The sequence below is a fragment of the Haemorhous mexicanus genome, chromosome 2, assembly GCF_027477595.1.
Source record: "Haemorhous mexicanus isolate bHaeMex1 chromosome 2, bHaeMex1.pri, whole genome shotgun sequence".
Classification (NCBI taxonomy): domain Eukaryota; kingdom Metazoa; phylum Chordata; class Aves; order Passeriformes; family Fringillidae; genus Haemorhous; species Haemorhous mexicanus.
Window position 1 is genome coordinate 96,527,565 of NC_082342.1, and position 10,737 is coordinate 96,538,301.

The 10,737-nt window shown below is 45.8% G+C and overlaps 1 protein-coding gene across 2 annotated transcripts; it reads right to left on the minus strand.

The window, feature by feature from the left end:
* Positions 1 to 1,500: 1,500 nt before the first annotated feature.
* Positions 1,501 to 9,548, minus strand: LOC132323883 (coagulation factor X-like). Of its 2 annotated transcripts, none has more exons than XM_059839655.1 (7): positions 9,366 to 9,548; positions 8,630 to 8,759; positions 7,040 to 7,153; positions 6,328 to 6,468; positions 4,402 to 4,652; positions 3,502 to 3,619; positions 1,501 to 2,757 (listed from the first exon to the last, which is right to left on the minus strand). In XM_059839655.1, exons 2-7 carry the CDS (start codon positions 8,703 to 8,705, stop codon positions 2,216 to 2,218), a joined length of 1,242 nt encoding a protein of 413 aa, XP_059695638.1. In that variant the 5' UTR covers positions 8,706 to 8,759; positions 9,366 to 9,548; the 3' UTR covers positions 1,501 to 2,215. The 2 variants fall into 2 exon arrangements, with proteins under 2 accessions (XP_059695638.1, XP_059695637.1); XM_059839654.1 differs by having other exon boundaries at positions 8,630 to 8,762.
* Between the last annotated feature and the right edge of the window lie 1,189 nt (positions 9,549 to 10,737).

Here is a 10,737-nt window from a genome sequence, read left to right on the forward strand (position 1 = left end):
GGTCAGCCACTCATGAGAAAACAAAACCTCTGAGAGCAAAGTCTGCACTCAGTGGCACCATGGCACAGTGTTGAGACACAAAAAATGTGAGTGTGCTGCAGCAATACCACACTGATAGCCTTGGCTGACAGAGAACCTCTAGGAGGCTTTCCTCTAGAGATTTTGACAAAGCCTCTCGAAAGCAGCTGGACTATGCAGGCAACCAGATGCTAGAGTAGGTGATGTGGCTCTTGCAGAACAACCAGAGCCAGAGCATCGTGCCTCCTGTAAGCTGGGCCGAAGCAGGAAGGCACCCCAGGAGTGAGGAGTAGATCAGGGCACCAAGTTTGCAGGTCTCAGTGAGCACATTGCAGTCGTAACCCACCAGCTCCATCACAAGCACACTTGGACAGAGCACACTTCCACACATTCATCAATTGCCATCCCATTATGAAAGTTGGGGGATTATGGGTTTTATGTGCTGTTTCCTTTTGTTCAAACCTCTCCAAGGGGACAGCTCTTGACAGGCCATTGTGCTCTGGGAATCAGGCTATGGAAGACAATCCTGCCAGGTGAGTCACCTGTGCCAGAGAGCAGTACACAGGAAGATTGTTCTTAAAATTCCAGTGCAGGACACAAGGGCAGGATCCTAAAAGTGACAGGTGCTGCTCACCTGGAAACACAGAAAACAGGGGCTGCAGAGACCTACAGGGCCACCCAGCCCAACCTACTGAGCCAGCAGGGAATCAAACCGACCTCTTCTAATTTTAGCGCTGTTGGACACTGAGCCTGCTGCAGTGTGTTTTCCTCCCATACTGTAGGATGCCATAGCAAAGGGCAGCTTGTCCATGTTTGCTCCTTAGGGCAGCCCCTATCACCCCCCTGCACACCTGACATCTCCTTACATCTCCCACTCTGGAATCAGCATCACTGCCCTCCTGGGAATATCTACTGCAGGGCTACTCTAGCCACAGGGCTTACTCATCATCTTCTTTTCTTCCCTTCTCAGGACTGGCTTTTCCTTGAAGGCAGAAGAAGCCTGAGCCCTAGAGGGTAGCTCAGAGCCTCTCTGTCCACCATCCTTGGCAGATGCCAGCTATTGGCTAAGCCAGATGCGTGTGCTTGCCAGGAGGAATTCTGGTATCTCAAAATCCACCAGTTTACTCAGCAGCTGTGTGCTGTCCCACTTTCCTGGATTTTGCAATCTGATCAAATTTTGCTATGTGAAATCACTCCCCTGCCTACAATTATTCCTGGCTGCAGCAATACTTGCTGTTTGCAGAGCTGTATCTTGAGTTTGTCAGTCTGCTTTGCTCACAGCACCTGCTATGTGAAACAAGCCAGTACCAGCTCAAGGCCTAAGAGAGATGGAGCAGGTGCCTAAGGAAGTTCAGGGTTCCAGAGCACAGGGGAACATAAGAGATTGGAACAGCTTTGGAAAAGCCAGCAGAATTGTTAGGGGGCAGAGCACATTATAGAGGGTGTTGGAGCTGGGCTTGTTAAAATTACAATAAACAGGAACAAAAAAGAAAGAAAGTTTTATTTCAAATGCTGGCGTACATTAATATTGCACCTAACTGAAACATCTAGAACAATACACATGAAAGGAGTTTTCCAATCCTCAGCCATACACAATGCAGAACAAGATAAAGAAAACACTGAACATGCACATATATTTTTTCTGATGAGCAGCGTGTACAAATTAACCTAGAGTGAAGTACAATCCTTATAAAGCAAAACCCCTCTTTATTTAGACATGCAAGATCCCCTGCTCCCTTAATGTTTTAACACATCTGAAGGTAGAAGCTAAACAACTCCAGTAGGGACAAACTCCCTGCTGAGCCTGATGGCTGCAATATGAGAATTTAGTGGCTCCCATCCTTCTTGCTTTCATCATGGCTAGTGACTCTTCAGAACATGTTTAGGAGCCTCTGGTTGGAGCACTCATGACAGCAGAAAGGAACCAAAATGGCCAGGGATAAATAATGAAAAGAAGCCAAAGACCCCACTCAGCTGTCTTTTTGCTTGGGGAAATTCCCTCATTCAACCAATTCCAAAGCCCCCCACAGTCCTCAGAGGTGTGCTTTAAAGCTAGGAATAATACAAATGGAAGCAGACCACAACTTTAAGGAATCAGATCTCAAAACCAACTAAGCAGATGTGCAGGAAAAGAAAGTTTCCATTTCCAATCCTGCACCTTGGCAGGTAACAAGGAGGCTCAAGGGACACAGCACCACTACAAACTCATGATTCTTCTTACCCAGCCCAGGAACCGGGACAGTTTGGTATAGACACCATACTTGCCTTTCCTTGCACATCCTTCGCCCCAGCTAACAATTCCAGTAACAAAATAAGTACCCTTATATCTGGTCACATGGGGGCCACCACTGTCTCCTTCACAAGCATCTTTTTCCTCTGAGTCATAACCAGCACAGAACATGTTCTCAGTTACCACAAAGTTAGTGGACTGCTCACAAGTGCTCCTATTAACATAGGGGAGTTCAAGCACCTTCAGTTTCTTTGGGAGCTGTCCACCATCGTATTCCCGCCCAAAGCCACTAACCCTCCCAGATTTCTGGTTCATCAGAACTTCATTAGCAAAGTCAGCTTTGGGGAGACACGCTGGGATGATGTACTCTGAAAACCTGATAGGTTCCTTCAGCTTTAGTAAGGCGATGTCATTATCATAAGTCTCAGCATCAAACTTGGAGTGAACAAATATTTTATCCACAGTGTGCATTGATTCAGACTGCTCCTCCTTCTCTCTGTCCACTTCACCTGCACAAGAACATTAAAAGGGTCATCAATGTGGAGAAAGTATAGGAATTTCAGAACAACCTTGACAGAGGAAGAGAGTAGTATATTCATTCTGAGTACTTTGCCCAGGACCTTAGACCACCCAGGGAAACCGTAAACATTTCTTGGCAGCAAGTGGATTGGCTTTGTCCTGAGATTTGGTCTATGGAGATTTTTGTTCCAGTATACACAAAGGCATAAGCAGACTCACCTAAACTAATGCAATTTTGTGTGGAAGCACTTCCACGAGCTTGAGCCTGGGCTTAGAGAACAGAACAGGGTCTGACTACAGCACTGCAAAGATGAAGCTGTGTGGATCCTGTGACCGGGCTCAAAGGGAAGCAATGATAAATGTGGGTTTGTTCTTATGTGCTCTACTCAGTGAGTCATAGCTTTCCTGAGGGTTCCTGCAAGAACAACTCTGGATGCTCCTGAAGTGCCAGGAATGATGAGCTTCCTGCAGAAGCACTGCTCTGCTGAACACATTGATAACCAAGATTTCTAGAATATTTAACTGCAATCACTTCCAGCTAGCTGGCAGAGAAGAAAGAGAGGCACCTGTTGTTTCAAAGAAGGATGGTCAGAATAACAAGAAATTACAAAAAGCAGCAAAAAGGTAACAAACCTTAATGAATTGTGAGTACATCTCATGGGAGATTTAAGGCACAGAAGGTTCAGCACAGCAGCTACTCTCACCTCAGAGCAGTAAAAGAAATAGTCACTCACCAACAACAACTTTGATTTCTTTGGATTGGTTTATGCAATGAGCTGCAGTAAGTATGAAATTTTCATTCAGAACAGTTCCACCACAAAACTCTTCTCCTTCCTCGTTTAACAGAACAGCCTGGGAAGCAAAACAGGTAAGGGCAGAAGGAGGAAGTGCAATTTAATCTCGATGAGCTATAAAGCGCTAACTGATTTATCTGCAGACTACAGAGATGCTTCTTACTGCAACATGTATGTGGCTCTCCACATCTCTCCTAGCATGGCATTCCCACATGCAGAAGCTGCAGATTGACTTCTACTGCTACAGAGTCCTGATTGTCTCTATGAGAAGTTAAAACATTTGGCTTCCACATTACCTCACTCTCAGTGCTGAGTAAGTAACGTCCCTCAGGCACTGACTGACTGAGCAGGCAGAGTGCAGATTCCAGATCACCACAGCCCTTGGACTTACCCCCCAAACAATGTCCAAACACAGGAAATCATTTTGGCTGGCCCAAACTCAAGGGTGAAACTGAGACACGAGGGTGTATTTCTGAACCAAAACGCTGGCTTTATCTGGCATGCACTTGGTGTCTTGCCTGAGTGGACGGTCTCAGACAGAACCAAAATGTCACCTGCAAAAATAGCCTGGGAGACCAGCATGACCCAAAGTCCTCTCTGGGGATAGGGTAGGCAGTTCCATCTAAAATGGCACACAGCCTTTTGTGTTGACCCTGTGAGGCTGCACTTTGCAGAACAGCACATCCAAGTGCCCAGGGTCACACAGCTCAGCTACGTCTCGCTGCTGCTGGCACCTGACATGGGTCATGTTCAGAAGGCTCCCAGCTGGAAGGAGCCACTGCTCCCCTTCCCTCAGACACACGCTCTGCCCACAGGCAGGGCCAAGTTCCCTCCATTCACCTGCCATGGGCATTGGCCAGGAAGACACTCATCCCCACCAACGATCCTGGTATCGACATAGGGAGTCTTGCTGCTTGTTCTGTTGTCAGGTGGAGGCGTTGGGCTTTCCGTGGTAATTGCAAAGTCCTCCTCTGTGCTCGATTCATTTGCAGGAGGGTCTTCTTGATCTCTCATTCCACTGCTTCGGTCAGTGGGTGAAAGAACAGACCTTTTTTTCCTTACCACAGAAACTTTTCCACAAGGGTATTTTACTGTAAAGAGAAAACGCTAAAATTAAAGATGGAGAGAAACACAATACAAGAAGAAACTCCTTGGAAATACCATCTCACAATATATAGTGCTGCTTCCTCATTTTCCAGACAATATGAAAGACTTGGTATATGGTACCAAGGAAGAAAGACCATATGGTTTGAAAAATGAGTGCTATTTTCTTATCATGAAGGCTCTCCTTCAGCTTCCATCTCACAATTATGTTTTGAAAGTATTTAAAATTTAATACACCATCTTAAGTTTGTTTTTAACAAATTTAAAACACCATCTTTAATTATTTACATTGATATATTCATGTAGTTCCTCTTAACATACTGTACTTAATTTGGAGACTGAGGGAAGTGCTTTATTTTAGGAATAATATGGCTAATGACAGCAATTTGTTATTAGCTATAAAATATATAAAACCTGATATGATATCTAAATGGTCGACTTACCTGTTTAAATACCCTGTGGTATTTTGAAATACAATAAAATTGTACATATGCACATTGGATGATTATGATTAGCACCATCTCTTCAGTTGCAAGTTGATAAGGTTAACTGCAATTTAAGTATAAATTTTTGCAAGCTGCTCTTTTGTATGGCCTGTAAGTGTTTAAGCAAAGACCCTACTGTGATCACTTTTCTCAGCGTGGCCTCACCTTGAATCCCATGTACAGTTTTTGACATATAAATATCAGGAAGACATAAAGCTCTTAGAGAGCATCCAAATGAGGGCAACAAAGATGGTGAAGGGCCTTGAGGGGAAGCCATATGAGGAGTGGCTGAGGTCACTTGGTCTGTTCAGCTTGGAGAAGAGGAGACTGAGGGGACACCTCATTGTGGTCTACAGCTTTCTCCTGAGGGGAAGAAGAGGGGCAGGCACTGATGTATTCTCTGTGGTGACCAGGACATGGAATCACACAGTCCTTTAGGTTGGAAAACACCTCCAAGATCATCAAATTCAACCTCTGACAGATCACCACCTTGTTAATTGGACTATAGCTTTACGTGCCACATTCGGTTGTTCCTTGAAAATCTCCAGGGATGGTGACCCCACCACTTCCCTGGACAGTGCATCAGTGCATTCCAGTGCTGGACAGCCCCTTCCATGAAAGAAACTTGAGAGAATGGCAGGAAGCTGTGTCAGGGAGGTTTAGCTTGGATAGTAGAAAAAGGCTCTTCATCCAGAGGGTAGTTGGGTATTTGAACAGCTTCCCCAGGGAAGTGGTCAAGGCCCCAAGCCTGACAGAGTTCAAGAAACGTGTGGACAACACTTTCAGGCATATGGAGTTATTCCTGAGGTACTCCAGAAATAGTCTAGGAGTTGGATATTGACAATCATTGAAGATTCCTTTCAAAACAGGATATTCTGTGATATTATGATTTTTTATTATCTTGTTAACAGCAGTATTTACTCTGACATGCCTCACTGAGAGGCACCTTGCAAGGGGTTCAAAATCACATAGATTTTGATCCACTCCACCACAGAACCTCAGAAATGGAAGGCTTTGGAAATAGAAACCAGTTTGCCTTACTCTTGAGTCTATGTCATATAGAATACTGGTGGTTCAAAAGACATTCCTCAACTGCAAACCAAGACTGTAACTGTAAAACTTGACAGTGAACCAAGCCCCACCACCACTGCCATTGGTTTACCTCATGGCTTCGTACCTGTAGCAACACAGTGTTTGCCATCCTCTGCCAGAACATAGCCATCTGCACAGGAGCACACCACATCCTTCCGCCCATCTCTTCGGACGCTGCAGAACTGCTCACAGTCCCCGTTGTTTATTCTGCAGAACTTTGGTATGACTACAAAAGAGACGGTGGCAGAAAAACTGGACATAAACACTGACTTCACAGAAGATCTGGAAGTTCTCCAAAACAAAACACGCTCTTTAAACAGGACCTGTACCCCCACCTGCCAAGCACCTGAAGCACCCTTTAGGAATAACTCATGTGAGTGCTGAACATCAGTTTGTGCCTTACAAAGCAGCCACATCCAGCACGCCAAATGTACTTGCCAGGTCCCAGTGGGCCCAGTGGCCATGGCATGGTGAGCTCAAAAAGCAGAGACAAATTGTCAGAGGAACAATGAGCAAAACACTGACACAGAACATAATGGTGTAAATCCTCACACAGTTCCTCCCTCCTGCCCTAAAAACTCCAACTCCTCATCACTCCCCTTGGTCCTGTGACTGAACCTCAGTTTCACCCTCCTGCTCTTACTTCTGGGCCAACAATACCCCCTCCCATGGCAAGGTCACAGGGGCAGCTCTATGCCACAGAAATGAGCCCCAGGAAGGATTTCCATGCAAAACACGCTTCCTTACAAAGCTCCCTGGGAAGTTTGCCACCACGGTTCTCCAAAGAAGAAACTTACCAAATTCACAGTTCTTGCCTTGATAACCATCCAAGCACGTGCAAGTGTAGGAACCAATTCGATCTTTACAGTGGCCACCATAGTGACAAGGATTTGAACTGCACTGGTTCCCATCTACAAAAACAACCCAAAACCCAAATTACTGGAAGTGTGCAAGCATTTTCAGTGGCCATGGAAGGGCTCTTAGTTTTCTTAAACCATCTTTCATCCTTCCTTTCAAAATACATGTCCTGTGAGTCGCTACATTCCAGCTGGAAGAAACAGTATAAATACAATCATTCCAAACCTGGAATGACATATCCTCAGTTTTGCAATGTCTTTTTGGTGGCCACTGTATCATGATGCAGACACAAGCCTTTTTTTACAGGAAGATTAAGTAATACATAGTGGTCAGAGTCTACATAACTCACAGTGAATCCTGTAAAACCAGACAGGACATTTCTATATTGCAACTACTGTCTGAAAACCATCAACTTTTATTTCCTCAAAGGTCATCTCAGGCCTTCTGCATGTCTTTTGCCTGCAAAGCTGTTCATTTAAAGACACAGATACTGGCATAATTAACAGAAGCTAATAAAACCCCCAAACTTTACGAAACCCTGCTAAAGTCACATGAGCAGGCCAAACTTCTGTTCTGTACTGCTTAGTGAAGCAAAATTTTCTCACTGTATCCATCGAGGTATCAGCTTGAGCTTGTTGTTATTACCTCTTACCTCATGCTGCCCACATCTGTGCTGGCATCTTGAGTTGTGCAGCTTTTCTTCCTTTCCTGGACACAACTGGCTGACCTGACTCCAGGGCCCCAGCCACACACACCTCATAAACTCAGTTTATGAGGACATTGAGGTCAGGGAGGTAACTCTGCATTTGGAGATGCATTCCATGTAGCAGCTCTTTCTCCCACCCATCTCATTCTTTTTCTGACATGGTCTTTCCCATTTAGTGCCCTGCTGCAAAAAATGTGTTACCCCTTCACATACGTTCTCTGGGATGCACTGTTTCATACAAGAAGTAGGATATCCAGAAAAGTGACACTTGCTCAAGAATGCATTGCTTTGGAGAAGACAAATTTCAAATTTCAAAATTTTACCACCTGCTCTGCCCTTGTTTGGAGCAGGGTCAGAACAGGTGGGACAATTTATTTCATTAAGTACAGCTGTGATGTTTTTGTGAAGAATGAGAAAATCACAGTGATATATGGGGTAGGGTTCTTGTTCTCCTCTGTACAGTTAAATATTGTGGGCATCATTTTGTCCCTGCAAATGGACAGTAAGGGTTATTCAAGTATCATGTCTCCGGAGAATATGAGAAACAGCCCATTAATTGTGCTGAGCATTTGAAAACACTATGTATCTACATACTGACCCCATAATTTACACTGACACAATTGTCACTCCAAAATGGAATTCCCCATGTGCCTCAGCCCTGGATATCATTACACTGCAGCTGGCAAAGGGAAGCAAAGTTGGTGAGAGGGCAAGGCCACTGGGTGTTCACTCATGTCCCCTGCCCTGCAAAGCAAAAATATTGACAGCTACCTGCATGGTTTAGGCAAAGCAGCACAAAGCCAAGGGGAAGCAAACACTCTACCTGTCTGCCTCATCTGAAGGACAAGGAGCGCAGCGGGAAGAAGCCACACTGTCCCACGATGCCCGGCCATGCCCATCCTCCGAGCTCGCTGCGCATCACCCGCTGCTCGCTCTGCGGGGCTCTGGGGCAGCTGCTGAATGAGAAACACCACAGTGCAAAGGTCAGCCACTCATGAGAAAACAAAACCTCTGAGAGCAAAGTCTGCACTCAGTGGCACCATGGCACAGTGTTGAGACACAAAAAATGTGAGTGTGCTGCAGCAATGGCACATTTTATGGGGGTGGTCGGCAGAGCACCTCTAGGAGGCTTTCCTCTAGAGATTTTGACAAAGCCTCTCTAGAACAGCTGGACTATGCAGGCAGCCAGGAGCTAGAGTAGGTGATGTGGCTCTTGCCCCTGTCTCAAGGAAGGCAGACAACCAGAACCAGAGCTTTGTATTTCCTGTACACTTGGCTGAAGCAGGAAGGCACCCCAGGAGTGAGGAGTAGATCAGGGCACCAAGTCTGTGGGTCTCAGTGAGCACATTGCAAAGTTGTTACCCACCAGCTCCATCACAAGCACACTTGGACAGAGCACACTTCCACACATTCATCAATTGCCATCCCATTATGAATGTTGGGTGGGTGTTATTGTTTGAAATCAAACCAGTGAGAGATCCCAAGTCAGAAATACAATTTAATAGGAAAATTAAAATAAATGCAATAATACAGAAACACTGACAGAGTTAGAATACAACCTGACACCCTGTTAGTCCAGGGGCTGGGAGCGGTCCAATTAACTGGTGGCTGCAGTCCTCTTGATGTGATAGATGTGGTTCTGTTGAAGCAGTGTTCCTGTAGAAGGGTTTGTTCTTCCTCTCAAGGTCCAGTGGGGGTTATGGAACTCTTGTCCTCTGGGAATTCAGTGAATAAGGCTGACTGTGACTGTGACAAACCTCAGATTATATGCAGTTAGGAATGACTGGTTCCTCCCCCTGGGTGGAGCGTCTCCCAATGGGATGATGTAATTTTATCATGCAGTGACACTCAATGGACCATTAACAAGAGACATCCCCTGAGTTATCAAGGATGAGTAATGAAGGAGACAAGGAACACGGCCCCAGGTGGTTTCAACAGCTCATGAAGATGCTGATGGACTACATACTTTTGGGTACACCTCAAATTGTACCCTAAAACAAAGGGTTCTGGGTTTTATGTGCTGTTTCCTTTTGTTCAAACCCCTCCAAGGGGACAGCTCTTGACAGGTCATTGTGCTCTGGGAATCAGGCTATGGAAGACAATCCTGCCAGGTGAGTCACCTGTGCCAGAGAGCAGTACACAGGACGTGGTAGTGCACCATGTTAGTGCAGGGCAAAAGGGCATGATCCTAAAAGTGACACTCTGCTGGTGCTGCTCACCTGGAAACACAGAAAACAGGGGCTGCAGAGACCTACAGGGCCACCCAGCCCAACCTACTGAGCCAGCAGGGAATCAAACCGACCTCTTCTAATTTTAGCGCTGTTGGACACTGAGCCTGCTGCAGTGTGTTTTCCTCCCATACTGTAGGATGCCATAGCAAAGGGCAGCTTGTCCATGTTTGCTCCTTAGGGCAGCCCCTATCACCCCCCTGCACACCTGACATCTCCTTACATCTCCCACTCTGGAATCAGCATCACTGCCCTCCTGGGAATATCTACTGCAGGGCTTCTCTAGCCACAGGGCTTACTCATCATCTTCTTTTCTTCCCTTCTCAGGACTGGCTTTTCCTTGAAGGCAGAAGAAGCCTGAGCCCTAGAGAGTAGCTCAGAGCCTCTCTGTCCACCATCCTTGGCAGATGCCAGCTATTGGCTAAGCCAGATGCGTGTGCTTGCCAGGAGGAATTCTGGTATCCCAAAATCCACCAGTTTACTCAGCAGCTGTGTGCTGTCCCACTTTCCTGGATTTTGCAATCTGATCAAATTTTGCTATGTGAAATCACTCCCAAACCATTTGGCAACATTAAAAAAAGAATGTGCTCTAATTCCTCCTTTGGCTACATGCCCTGGTGTTGCTTATGACTTTTGATAGGCGGTCCAGAGGCAAGCAGATATTTCACTCATGTCCTCTCTGCAGGGCACAGAAAGATCAATG